Here is a 15,003-nt window from a genome sequence, read left to right on the forward strand (position 1 = left end):
TGGTAGCCTGCATGGCCGACAGAGTGAAATTTAAAGCTTATGGTAATTTTTAAAACTATGCCAAAAATCAAGTTCCTTGAGATTCTGTACATGTCCATGACAATGGTTGAATGGATGAGGATGGAGTGAAGTTATGGATCGTTAATGTGTGGATATGTTCAGATTCCATATAATCAATGAGATCAAGAGTGCCTGCGAAGTAATAATACCCACAATGCAATTATAAAAGGGCATCCAACATCCATAGTTCAACCTTTGGATGTTTGCCTCAACAAGCCATTCAACAATCATGTTGGTACTGAATGGAATAGGTGGATGATTGATGGAGAAAAGCCTTCACAAAGGGTGGAGATATGCACACTGCCCCGCTGGATGTTTTGTGTGATTTTGTCATCAAATCATGGGATACTATTATTGCACAAACTGTCATCAGATAGTTCAAAAGATGCACAATGTCCAATTCAGTGGATGGAGGGGAAGATGATTTGTTGTGGATGAATGATTTTAAAGTGAAAACGAAACATCTGATCCAGAGTGGAAACCTTAAAATGATGCCATAGCCAAAGTTACTTAGGATAAATTCGATGAACTCTTTGCATTGCATGCTGTAGACAGTAAAGTTGGCGGGTTTTAAAACACTTTCATTATGGCAAAAGATATCTTTGTACAATTAATTTATTCAATAAACTGTGCCACATTAATTTAATATGTATTACCAGTGTGTTTTTTCACATTTCAAAATGGCAACCATCCACACATTGGTGGTTCACATTTTATACTTGGCATATAAGTCACCTGCTGTTTTTGAAATTATTTTTGGAGGCTTCAAAGGTCGACTTATACATCAACATCTACAGTGTCCTCATCATTAACTTAGGATTCAGGTTCATCATCTCCCTTTGAGGTAGGAATTATGATTTAATATGCAAGCAATGTTAGCAGTGTAATGATATCTAGACAACGCTGTGGTTTGACACAGTCATTGTTTGAGGAGGGAAGTTACCAATTTCAATGTCCATTGTCAAAGTAAGAAATGAGTTGATAGACATGTTGCAAAAACTCTACTAAAAATCATTAGCTGGGAGAAGTTACCACATTTTGCAGAGTGAATAAACGAGGTTTGAAATCCCTGTTTAAAAATCAAAAATTGATTTGCTGTTTTCTTGGAAGTTGTCCAATTGGATTTGCATCTGTGAAAATGGCTGTGCAAAGAAGTTATGCTTTCAGTCTGTATCTCAGTTTTCTCAAAAGCCAGTCATGCTGTTGATCATTTTATTCGAATGCTGCAGTTGCAAGTGACGAGCTGACGTGATTGAGTCACTTTCCGTCCAATACTTGCTATACTTAGCCATTAGTTTAATTGTGATTATTCTTCCCCTTTTGTCTTTGAATATAAATCAGTTCTAGTAGTGTGAAGGATAAAATACCAAAACGTCACTATAAAAACCTAATTTGTGACAGCAAAATGACTCCCTCACTTTAAGTATGACAAATATAGGCCAATTAAATTGTTTCCCCCAACATTAGTGGCAATGACTTACTTTCTCTCACATGAGAATTGTTTCTTGAGTTATTTTTCTCACTTCCTGATCTAGTAGTCAGTTAGCCATATTTATGAGCTTCTCCTCAAAGCCAAATTGGTTACTGCCTCTGGAAAGATACAGAACTAGTTGTGATTAATTTTCTTTATTAAAATTGTTTCTGCTACTGACAAAATTTGTCTTCAAATGATGCTCACACATATCTTTGTAATTTCACTTATGGGTGAGGTAATGATTCTGAACTGTGCTCCTAAATGAAGTGTAAAATTTGTTTGAAATTTTAAACTCAAAGGGAGTAGCCTTTAGCTTAGGACAATAGTGGCCGACAAATGATATCAGATTAACCGCTGGTTAAACATCGCTGCAGATATTCATTTCGGAAATGAAAATCTGGAGAAATGTAAAACAGGCTCTGATATCACCTGCTTTTTACTATCACCTAAAGTCAGAATTTTCCCAAATATGTTACAGCAACTGCTGCTTGGAATGCTGCACTGAGAATTGTACATAGTTATGTCTATTTGAGTAAAACTGAAAGCAAGATCAACAGTCCTGGAAATTTCTGGCACTCCATTTTAATCTGTTGCATAATAGTAGGACTTTGAGAATTATTGACTATATTTATTGATTTCCACGATTTTCAGTTTTCAACATTTTAGAATTAAATTGTTTGAAGGAAAAGTATTGTCCCTTTGGGCAATCGTTGATAGTAGAAATCAGAGTTCTTTTCCAGTTACTCAAATAAAGTGATGATCTACCACCTCAAGATGTTTGTAAGGGCATTCTGCCCTTAGACACTGAGTTATTCAGACTGAGTAGGAACCACACTTACCATTTTGGGCAAAACCTAAATAGCCCACAGCAGTTCAAAGGCCACTCAGCAAAGGAACTTGTGCAGCAGGTTAAATGAATGTGTTTTTTAAAAATAAATTAAATAAAAGTTTTGAATGAAAAGCTTCTGAATTGGGATAATTGGACACTGGAAGGAAACGAATCAAACTTTGCTTGTTAATGCTTGTAATATATAGGCCGGAATTTTACGGCCCCATCATGGCAGGAATAGGGTCATAAAATGCGGTGAGCCATTCTAAACTCCATTGACTTTGATGGGATCGTAAAATCCCGCCGGCGCAAAATTCCGCCCATAGTAGCAATAAAGGGTATGAATTCCAATTGTGGTGTGTATAGAACCGCACAGTACATTGATACTACTTTGTTGCATATGTTTTTATGCTGATACTACACCAGAGAAAAATAGCGTACATAGAACTATAATATGAGTAATATGTGTTGAGACTTTATGCATTGCCAATTGGAATTTCTACTCTAAACCTTTATTTGCTACCATATTCAGAAATTAGTTCCTCGGAAAATCCTTTTATATACTGGGGTCTCTAAATCTACGTTAGATAAAAAGTACAAAAGGAAATTTCTGACAATCTAATTCATGTGAGCCTGCTGTACAAGCTAAAACTGAACAAAGTGGCCCATATGAGGTCTTGCTGCAGCACAGCAAAACAAGAATTTCATATTTTGAGATCAAATTAGTGTAAAACTAGTCTTTCAAAGCTCTATGCAACATTGCAAAAACGAAAAACAACATTAGTGAGAGAGGTAAGTAAAAGTCTCTGGGCGGAGAAGTTTTAACATCATATTTGTGCAGGACAAACAGAACATTAAACTTTCAAGAATTTATTGCACAGCTGCTTCTTTATGTTCATATACAACTCACTAACGAAATTGAAGTATTGTAGGACCTCAATATATCAATATTAATGATCTAGGGTGATTCTACAAAAAAAAATTATGATTAAGGTTACTCCTGAACAAAGTGCCAGCTTTTAAATATCTTCTGTTTGTGTTTTAGAAGCTTTTGGAGACAAACTTTTCAGACACTGGGTCAACTAACCTAAATCAACAAAAGAGCCATTCAAGCAACATTCTGGCATCAGATGCAAAACCTGTCCTTCCCTTAGACCAGTTTCATCTGCAAGAAGGGAACATCATCCCCTCAACCCTTGCAAATACTCTAGAACACATAGTAGGGCAGCTGGATGTTCTGACTCAGGTAGGTGACATCAGTTGCAGCACTTTGTCACTAGTGAAATATTGGGGAAGATTTCCGATCTGGATTACCTGGGTCCGGTGAGGATTGGAAAATCGGGCAGGTTTGTGTGTGTTTGTCTGTGTGTGTGTAGAAGACCTGTGACAACCACTCTTAGCATTTGTTTAAGTAGCAACACAGTAAACCTATTTTTATTTTACTGGAGAAGCACCCTAATGTTTAAATGCTACCGATATACATCGTAGCAACCAGCTTAAGCTTTAAAATATTTCAACTTGATCAAAATTGCAGGATATAACATACAATTGCTCTGATTTCCACCTACAAAAACAATTTCCACTTTCATTTAATGTGCTTTTAACACAGTTAAATATCCCAAGTTGCTTTGAAAAAGCAAACAGGAATTATGAGAAGATAATAGGAAGCACACAAAGGCCTGATGGAAAAGGTTCACTTTGAGAAAACTTTCAGAAGGTGTGCAAAATGTAGCGAGATGTAGCAAGGGTTCAGAAAGAACTCCAGAGTTCTGATAGGTGTTGTGCCATTGATATGCAATGGAGGGAAGATGCAACAAGTCTCAATTCAGCATAGTAGAGTGTGAGTTCTGAGACATGGCCCTGCGTTTTCAGCTCGGCGGGTGGGCATGATTGGCGGGCCCAGGAGTGGTCGGGAAAGGGACTGCTGACCACGATCGGCCCCCGACCACAATTTCACGCTGCCTGACCAATTAATAGCCAGCCAGCGTGAAGCGCACGTTGGTACGATCAGCGCTGCCTGAGTGGGAAGAGGGTGTGCACTGAAGTCAGCACGGGTGCAGGGGAGCGCAGAATGAAAGCCCCCTGAAGGCAGAGAACTGCCTCAGTTGAAGGCAGAGAGATGCTTCGGAGCTGAAGAATTTAAACTCAAAAAAATAAAGATTTTTAAAACTACGAAAAAATGCCCATGCATTGGAAACAGTCACCTGAATATATACAACATGAAAGTTCTGCCCAAACATTTTTTTTTAATTTAATGACAGACACCTCATCTTGCCCTTGGATGAGGTTTCCTGAAACATGCAACGGCCGCCTGGCCGATTCGGACAGACAGCGAAAAATCTCAGTTAATTGCACCATTAATGAGCTTAATAGCCCTCTTAATAGTTGGCGGACATGCTTCCAGTCATGCGACTGAAATATCGCATGAGTTCGAGATGATGTCGGGACGCACGTACGACATCATTGTGCACTATTTTACGCTCAGGCATGTCAGGAGTGTGCCCGCACGCTGAGTGAAAAATTCCTCCCTTGGGTTGATAGAGTGCAGAGGTTTAGTGAAGTGATGATGAGAATCAAGTGTAGAAGTGACTCAGAACTGGCGTGATTGGAAACCAGACTTGGAACTGGATAGGATTGGGTTCTACTGGTTGAACAGGAGTTTCTACAGGTGGAGTTTGGGAGGCTGACCAGGAAGCCATTGGAAAACTGCAGCCTGCACGTAACAAAACCATAAGATGAGGTCTTACCTGCTGTTATGTTGAGGTAAGGATCAATAGTGAGGATAATTTTGGAAATAGAATTGAGTGGTCTTGGTAATAGACTTAATGTAGGGTTTGAATTCATATCAATGTTTAACTGGACTTTATGATTGGGACGTAATGCGTAATATAAATGTATGATTTTCTTTTTTAAAACCCAAGGACAACCTACCATGTAAGATCCTTACACAGCAATTTTCATCCTAGTTGCTTCTATATTGATGTTTTTTTCTCTATTCTTTCATGGGATGTGGGCATCACTGGCAAGGCAAGCATTTGTTATCCATCCCTGATTGCCCTTGAGCTGAGGGCAGTTGAGAGTCAACCACATTGCTCTGGGTCTGGATTCACATGTAGGCCAGACCAGGTATGGCAGATTTCCTTCCCTAAAGGAAGTAAACCAGATGAGTTTTTACAGCAATCGATGATATCTGTCAGGTCACCATTACTGAGATTAGCTTTATATTCCGGATTTATTAATGGAATTTAAATTCCACCAGCTGCTTTGGTGGGATTTGAACCCATGTCCCCAGAGCATTAGCCTGGGCCTCTGGATTACTAGTCCAGTGCCATTACCTCTATGCCACCATCTCCCCCAATGCTTCTGAGAAAGGCTCAGATCTCTCAATTCCAGGTCATTTTCCAAATTGGTGTGTGGTTGTGCTGGATCACAGTGTGCCATTAATCATCAATCCTTCCTCAACTAGTCAACGCCACATGTAAATATAAATTTCTGTTATCCCACAGGGGGAAATTACCTCGAGGTTCTGTAATACGTTGCAGAAACTTTCCTCAGGAAATGAAATGGATTGGGTAATGTCCAAGAGGCAATATGTTTGAAATGGATAGATTTTCACTTTTTTTTTCCCTCATGCCATGACAGCAAAACCATCTCGGACTGGAAAATATCCACAACCCTTAGCTGTGATCCCAGGTGTGGTGTGGGTGCATCATAGTTTGTTTGATGGTAGTTTGTTCCACCTATATTCCAAAACTTTTAAGCTTCCAAGAAATCCTATAGAATATATAAAGACCTTTAAAATTCATTTTTTCCTTTTTTTTTTATTTTGATACATATCTGAAACTGCATCAGGTCACTGCAAAAGTACAGTATGACTGTACCCAGACAACTGACTAACCTTGTTTAGCAATAGAGAATTCACCTTCAATAATAATTCATATTTTTCTTCTTCAATGCATGTTAGTTTTCAATATGATGATGGATCAGATTAACATTTTCCATGTTAAATATAATGTGGTGCACTGGTTCCTGATTTCACTTGATTTTAGCAACAGATGTATTTACGTGATAATAATCAAGCCAGTGACCTTGAAGCAAATGGGGAAAAATAGATGATGGTGAATAGAAATAGAATAGAATTTCCACCTTTGTACCAATTTATTGATATAAATTAATACCTTACTAACACTGGTTTAAGGGACCACTTTTGAGTTAGGCCAGCAAATCAACAATGTTTTGGAAGTAGGCCTTAGAACATAAAATCCCATTTCATGCTAAGTGAGACACACATTCTCCTATGACCAGGCCTCATCTGCAGAGAATTAGATTTGAAACTTGTAAGAAGCTCCTATGCTGTATCCTTGTGTGATTAAATTGTTTTTGTAAATCAAATCTCCAGACCTATTCCAATGTGGTGTCAGTAAAGTAAGTCTGATTTTGATTCAGGAGTTTCATGAACATTCCAACTAGTGAATCTTATGGCTTCTTTGGCTTTAATGCACCATACTTGAGATACTGTAGGTTTCAACCAGGTTTCTAAAATTAGTGGCAGTTTCCCTAAATGTTCAGGCAATCTTGCCATTCTTCCCTGAAGAGGAGTGAGAGGGTTCCCTTTTTGAGAACTACTTTAGACAGTGTTGAACTAACTAAGGTAGTTATGGAAAAGGACAAAGGTGGACCGGAAATAAAGGTTCTGAACTGGGGGAAGGCCGATTTTAATATGTTAAGGCAGGATCTGGCCAAAGTGGACTGGGAACAGCTACTTGTAGGAAAATCTACATCAGAGCAGTGGGAGTCATTCAAAAAGGAAATAGTGAGAGAGTGCAGGGCCAACATGTTCCCATAAAGGTGAAGGCTGGGACCAACAAGTCCGGAGAACCCTGGATGTTGAGGAATGTACAGGATTGAATAAGGAAAAAAAGGGAAGCTTATGGCAGATACCGAGGGCTCAAAACAGTGGAAGCCCTAGAGGAGTATAGAAAGTGCAGGGAGTTTCTTAAAAAAAGAAGCAAAGAGGGGGCATGATAAAACACTGGCAAATAAAATAAAGGAAAATCAAACGGCGTTTTATAAGTATATTAGGGGCAAGAGGATAACTAGGGAAAGAGTAGGGCCCATTAAGGACCAAAGTGGCAATCTGTGTGAGGAGCCGGAAGATATAGGTGAGGTTTTAAATGAGTACTTTGCATATGTATTCACTATAGAGAATGACGATGTAGGTATACAAATCAGGGAGGGGACTGTGATATACTTGAACAAATTAGCATTGAGAGGGTGGAGGTTTTAGCGGTTATAGCAGGCTTATAAGTGGATAAATCCCCAGGCCCAGATGAGATGTATCCCAGGCGTCTATGGGAGACAAGGGAGGAGATTGCAGGGGCACTAATTAATTTTCAAATCCTCTCTGGCCACAGGAGAGGTGCCAGAGTACTGGAGGACAGCCAATCTCATACCATTATTCAAGAAGGGTAGTAGAGATAAACCAGGGAACTATAGGCCAGTGAGTCTAACATCAGTGTTGGGAAACTTTTGGAAAAAATTCTGAGAGACAGAATTAACCTCCACTTTCGAGAGGCAAGGATTAATCAAGGATAGTCAGCATGGCTTTGTCAGGGGGAGATCATGTCTAACAAATTTGATTGATTTTTTCGAGGAGGTGACTAGGTGTATAGATGAGGGTAGTGCAGTTGGTGTAGTCACCATGGACTTCAGTAAGGCTTTTGACAAAGTCTCACATGGGAGACAGGTCAAGAAAGTAAGAGCCCATGGGACCCAGGGCAATTTTGCAAATTGGATCCAAAATTGGCTTAGTGGCAGGAGGCAGGGGGTGATGGTCGAAGGCTGTTTTTGTGACTGGAAGCCTGTGTCCAGTGGCATACCGCAGGGTTTGGTGCTGGGTCCCATGCTGTTTGTAGTGTACATTCATGATCTAGACATGAATGTAGGAGGTATGATCAGTAAGTTTGCAGATGACATGAAAATTGATGGTGTGTTAAATAGCGAGGAGGAAAGCTTTAGACTACAGGACAATATAAACGGGCTGGTCAGACAGGCAGAACAGTGAAAAATGGAATTTAATTCTGAAAAGTGTGATGTGATGCATTTTGGGAGGACTAATAAGGCAAGGGAGTACACGGTGAATGGTAGGACCCTAGGAAGTACAGAGGATCAGAGGGACCTTGGTATGCATGTGCATAGATCCTTGAAGGCAGCAGGACAGGTAGATAAGGTGGTGAAGAAGGCATGCGGGATACTTGCCTTTATTAGTCAAGGCATTGAATACAAGAGCAGGGAGGTTATGGTGGAGCTGTATAAAGCATTAGTTACGCCACATCTGAAGTACAGTGTGCAGTTCTGGTTGCCACACGGAAGGATGTGATTGCACTGGAGAGGGTGCACAGGAGATTCACCAGGATGTTGCCTGGGCTGGAGCGTTTCAACTGTGAAGAGAGACAAGATAGGCTGGGGTTGCTTTCCTGAGAGCAGAGAAGGCTGAGGAGGGACCTGATTGATGTATACAATATTATGAGGGGCATAGTTAGGATAGATAGGAAGAAACTTTTCCCCTTAGTGGAGGGGTCAATAACCAGGGGTCATATATTTAAAGTAAGGAGCAGGAGGGTTAGAGGGGACTTGAGGAAAGGTTTTTCACCCAGAGGGTGGGGGTGGTATCTGGAACTCTGTCTGAAAGGGTAGTAGAGGCGGGAACCCTCACAACATTTAAGAAGTATTTAGATGAACACTTGAAATGCCACAGCATAGAAGGCTACGGGCCAAGTGCTGGAAAATGGGATGAGAGTAGATAGGGGCTTGATGACCGGCATGGACACAATGGCCCGAAGGGCCTCTTTCCATGTTGTAAGACTCTATGACTCTAAATCTTGACTGATTACTTTTTTGTTTGATCGCAGTGGGCAGAGTGCATCTGAGTTAAGGGTGCAGTCACCTTACCACTTTAATGCCAATAAAAACATTATTTCTGACTTACTGTAGGTATCTTCTTGTCAAATGGTCATAGATTTTCAATTACTTCAATGTGGATCAACATTGGGCAGAATCTTCTGTGTAGGGGGTGGGGCCTGCTCGCCGACGCATAAAATGACGTGGGGTGATGTCGGGCGTTTGTCCCGACGTCACCCCATATCATTTAGATTTTCAGTTCGGCCTATTAAGGCCATTAAAAAAGTAATTAACATGATTAATAGACCTGCCCGTTGGCAGGCAGGCCAGGAGCCCAGGCGAGCTTCTGAAAAAGCATGAAACCTCATCCACGGGCGGGATGAGGTTTCATGAGGGTATTAAAATTTTAATAAAATGTTTAAATAAAAAAAATCGACATGTCCCAGCTCATGTGACAGTGGCACATGAGTGGACATGTCAGTAATTTTTTTCCCCTTCTTTATTGAACCTTTCAAACCTGAGCCGATCTCCCTGAGGCAGCACTTTGCCTCAGGAAGATCTGTGCGATGCGTGCAAAAGAGCGCGCACCCGGCTCAGGGAATCCCCCCGCCCGCACAGGGAGTGCATAGCGCTTCCAGGCGGACGTCACGCTGGGCAGACCTTAATTGGCCCGCCCACGTAAAATGGCAGTGCACCCCCGACCAGGGGCGCCGATCGGGAACTCGCCTGCTTGCGCCCGCTCCCGCACAATCCCCCCGACGGGGGGAAGATCTTGCCCATTATATATATTTTGGCGATCTCTTGTTAGTGCTCATTTTGGCCTTGTTTTGGCCTAAAGGATTATCTGAATGCATGTATTGATGGTGCTTCACTTACGTGGCAGCTGGTTAAAGCAGCTCTTGGACCATGTTTGTTTTTATTGGCTAAAATAGTTTATCGCAGAAAATTATGCTCCTGAAGTTCTATATTTTTAATTTATTCCTGGGATATTGGTAACACTGGCAAGTCAGTTACCCTGAGGATGTGAAGAGTCACCCAAAGTGTAGGCCAGACTGGGTAGACATGGCATTTTTTCTTTCCTGAAGGCCATTAATGAACCAGTTGGGTTTCTACAATAATCCATAGCTATCCTGATTCATTTTCTGGTGCAAGCCCAGAAATTACCAGATTTATTTAATTAAATGTTGGTAGAATGGTGGAACTTGAATTTGCATCTAGGTCACTAAACCCTTTCATCTGCGACCTGAAAATTCTGCCACTGAAAATAAAGGTATAATTTAAGTAACAAACACTGTTCGTTAGCCTTTTGGTAGGTTTGTTCCTAATTCAGACACTTTGTTTTATTTGGAAAGAAGACTTCCGATAAACTGGCAAGTTATATCTTTCGCATTGCAATATTTCTTGGTGGAAAGCCTTGCTGAACTGTTGGGGCTTGGTAGTGTTTATTTTTGATCTGAGTATTTCGGTGCTCTTGGTAGTCTGATAAAAGAACCAAGGGCCCAGCTCAGAATGAGCCCTCTTGCACAGGGGATTGGAAAAAAGTCCGTCCAAAGCACATGACATGAACAGTCCCTCCTGGATGAACAGTTTTTAAAATTATGATAAGATAGATATCAGCAACATATGAGTAGAGCACATGTTAACGACACAGTAGGAATTTTAATACCTGTTGTGAGCTCATCATTTTGATAATTAGTTGAACAGAAAATATTCTGTCTCAGTAAATAGATGAGAGGAAATTCAAAAGATTTTCTTTGAAAAACTCACCCTTGAACTGTACATTGCATTTGACTGTACTATACTTGGCGTAAGAAAAGGACAATTCCCCAGAACTAACATTCATCAGCACAAAATATGAAATGATAACAAGTAAATGCATAACTCTTCAGAATTGGATGACAACCAAGGGATCTAACCTGTACCACAACATAAAATGGGAATTCCTCCCCTAGGATTGTCAGCCCTTCTGGATCTCCCAGGAATCTCTTGGAATTGAGAGTTGCTCTCCTGAGCTCTACTGCTAGCAACCTAGGAGAAAAGTGGAACTTTCTGCCTGGGCTCCTTAGACAAACTCGAGAAGGGAAAAACCACAGTATAATCCAGTTGATAACCAGAGGGGTTTTCTGAGTTAACTGCATGGGGGAGGCGTTCAGTGAAACAGTCACTTAGTAGTACAGAACTTGAATATTGCTGAAAAGAGAGAGGTGTTGCTGAAGCTTTTCACCTTGTACTCATCAAGACAAATGCAAGAATGCCAAATTTCAAACAGTCACAACAATTTACACTACAAGAGAAAAGGGTGCTGATCATTTGGCAAGTAGATTCTGATTGACCGATGTATTATCTTGGAGAAAGAAACAGGGAACGATAGGCTCCCCAAACTCCCAGGTAATTAAAAAAGGTGCATGGTTTGAACGCGTTCCTTTTGTTCTCAGAGAACGTACCCCTGCATATGAATATATGTCGCTTCTAGCAAGCATAAATGAGCCACATTGAGTTTGACTGCTTATCTTAAATTGGTTGATCACATTCGGTGATTTACAAAAACCACCTTCTCACCCTTCCTGGTCCGTTAGGTTTATCCCCACACGTCTGCCATGTAAATAGGGCTCATGCTTTAGCTTCCCTGGTGGTCTAGTGGTCAGGATTCGGCGCTTTCACTGCTGCGGCCTGGGTTCAATTCCTGGTCGGGGAATAATGATTTACTGACCTCATGCAACAAGCTCCTCAAGGATCTTAACAGGCCCTTGATTGGAGGCAGTTGGGTTCCTGCCCTCCCTTTGAAAATTGTGTTCTAGAGGTAGTAGGATGCAGTGTTTTCAAATCACACCCATAGTCATTCCTGTCCCCACCGGCAATTGAAAATCGAGCCCATGATTGTTTTTGATCTTATCTGTTCCTGACTATGGGACTCAGCTAGTTAGTGTTATAGTTGTGAAGTTGTGTTAGAGTGGAACATAAATTGGACAACGTTAATTTATTACAAGTGTGACAGTATTTTCTGAGATAGATCAACCTATGCTGTGTAAGAAATAAACTGCCTGTGTTCAAGCCTATACTATGTGCTTTATCTATTATTTAAACCCGTTATTTATTTTTTGTAATACAGCTTCTTTCTATCACTGCACTGTCTGAGGTGGTCAATGTTACATGTGTCAGGAGGTGATTTACCTTGTGGATTTGTTTGTGTAAGATGAACTTTATTCAGAGAATCAGCAATATCCAACCTACAGTAAGTAGTTAAACATTACACATTAGGAATTTTAGTTTCTCCCTCCTAATTTTATTGGAAAAGAAAGATAAACAAATTGAAAGCTTTCCAAATTGAACATAATCTAATAGTTAGAGTAATGCTAATAGAAATCCATTCTCATCTTCTAAAGAAAAGTTTATGGGGGTAAAATAAACGGTAAGAATGTCATGAAGGAAATGCACACAAATGTCCCAATATGGTTACAAATGATGTTGGCCCTATTTGCAATGGATGCATGCTGTTTTAAAGCATATAATCACACTGGTACTGAATTTAGGGATTCTGCACAGAAGGTTTCCATAATATAAATGGTTCTTACTGTTTTTAAAAAAGCGACCCTTGTTAAAATGAGCTAGCTTTAAATTAAATCTAATTATATATACAGTTCACAAGTTTAAAGAAACACATTACAAGCATGTATTATAATCCAAAAGTGTTCTATTCTCCCATTAAAATTGACTATCTATGTCAAAATGTATTTCATATACAACTCACACATTTGAAGAAACATTGTACTATATTATAATCTTTAAATATTCCAGCGAAGATTTTAAAAAGCACATAATGTTAACTGTAGTTGTTTAAAGATGATTGTCAAATTGGATGCTGTGATACAGAATCTGTTTTCAGAGGCTGAACTGCTGATTGAAACAAAAGAAATCTTTCTGAAATCAGATAGCCATATCCTATGTGAAGAAGTTTTGTAAACTCACAGGAATTCATTTATTTCCATGTGTTTCTAATATTTGGATTGAAAGCCACCATTTTGTCTACCTGAGAGAGAGGACATATGGTTTATATTGCTGGAGGAAGTAGGTTTGTAAACTGCCGTGTTTCTCTCATGGCATGTGGTAAATAGCACAAGTCTAACAGAAAAGAAGGCTTCCAGGCATATTGAACAATTTATTGACATTCCATACTCTTAACCATTTGCTTAGACTGTTGCCCTCTGACCTAGCAGTCTGGTTCTGCAGGGTTGCTGTCACACTTTCAAAGATACCTAAAGTGGTTCCCCTAGTTAATCTGGGTCATTTGTGATTGCCTGTAAGACCAAAAGGCAAAGGGCATAGCTGGATGGATCAGATGGGTAAAGCTTGTTGATTGCTAACACTTTAACAAGATGGACATTCTAGGAACAAGGGAATCTTTTCTACTTTAAAAACAATTTAATCTTTTCCTTATAGCTTTATTTGCAGTACATCACTTTCATCTGAAAATATATGTCTGGAATTACTTTGGTAACTATTTTCTAAATAATATTTAATATTCTTTCATTTAGTTACCTTGATTAAGATTGCATTGACCCTTGAGTTCTGTTAAGTTATTTCAGTGCAGCTAATACTGCATTTATAATGGCTCCTTATGGCCCTGGTGATGTGGAAACAACTCTATTTATATTATGGATAAAATTCTAAATCATTGAGGAAAAACAATTATGCCTGCAAAGCCATAGTATTTTTTTGTTATTATTAGCTTTGTTTCTAACTGCCAGTGGCTGCGAGTATGTATATAGGATAGTGCGTGCAGAACTGTCTTGCTGCCCTCTACTAGTGGGCTAAACCGTTCAGCTCTTTGCTGTCTGGAAAAGAAAAATTAATTAGATCTCTGTAGCACATTTCATGTCATCAAGACATTCCAAAGCAACTTATAGCAAATAAATTATTTTGAAAACTCAACCACTTGTTACACAGGGAAATGTGGTAGCCAATTTGTGTATAGGAAGGTTCCAACAAATTTGATAAATTACCACTTGATTTGTTATGATGGTTGCAGAATCAACACCTTACCCTTCTTTAAATAGTGCCACGGGACTTTTGCCTCTGTTTAATGGCTCATTCATAAAATAGCTCCCTGGTACCATGGCATTTCTTCAGTGCTGCACTGAAGCATCAGTCTAGATTGGGTGGTCAAGTCCTAGAGTGCAACTTAAATCCAGAGGCAAGGATACTTATATTTTTTGGACACTAAGGAAATCAGGGGATATGGTGACAAGGTGGGAAAGTGGAGTTGAGGTGAAAGATCAACCATGATCATATTTTGAATGGTACAGCAGGCTCGAGGGGTATTATGGCCTATTTCTGCTCCTGTTTCTTATTTCAAAAGTTCCAAAGCTATCAACTAAATCAGACTGGCTCTATGCTTCCAAAAGCAAATGCCTTTGGAATTATATTCCTGTTGAGCTGCCACTGCCTTTGGAGATATCTACAGAAACCACTTCCTATAGTCGGTCTTGGATGCACAGAAGCCAGCAATTCATTTCATCTATTTTATTGCTGTGCCGCTGAAATCAGAGCTGCTTATTTCTCTTGTGAAGAGTACTATAAAATGATACCCAGTTTCCTGTTGATTTTCTGTTCAGACAATGAATCGGTGATGGATTTTAAATTAAAGGTCAGAAATTTCCCCCTGTCGGGGGGTTTGTGCGGGGGCAGGCACGAACCTGATCGGCGCCCTTGATCGGGACCGCGCCACCATTTTATGTGGGCG

General features: G+C 39.9%; 1 protein-coding gene across 4 annotated transcripts in view; it reads left to right on the forward strand.

The window, feature by feature from the left end:
- Positions 1 to 15,003, forward strand: part of LOC144681626 (POC1 centriolar protein homolog A-like) — a 142,870-nt gene that overhangs the window by 102,482 nt on the left and 25,385 nt on the right. For 2 of the 4 annotated variants that reach the window (XM_078543401.1, XM_078543402.1), the window contains exon 10: positions 3,409 to 3,609. In XM_078543401.1, the coding sequence (XP_078399527.1) occupies positions 3,409 to 3,609 (201 nt within the window). Of the gene's footprint in view, positions 1 to 3,408; positions 3,610 to 12,372; positions 12,496 to 15,003 lie in introns of all 4 variants that reach the window. The other 2 variants (XR_013576812.1, XM_078543403.1) reach the window with 2 other exon arrangements.

This window comes from Cetorhinus maximus, chromosome 6, assembly GCF_964194155.1.
Source record: "Cetorhinus maximus chromosome 6, sCetMax3.hap1.1, whole genome shotgun sequence".
Lineage (NCBI taxonomy): Eukaryota > Metazoa > Chordata > Chondrichthyes > Lamniformes > Cetorhinidae > Cetorhinus > Cetorhinus maximus.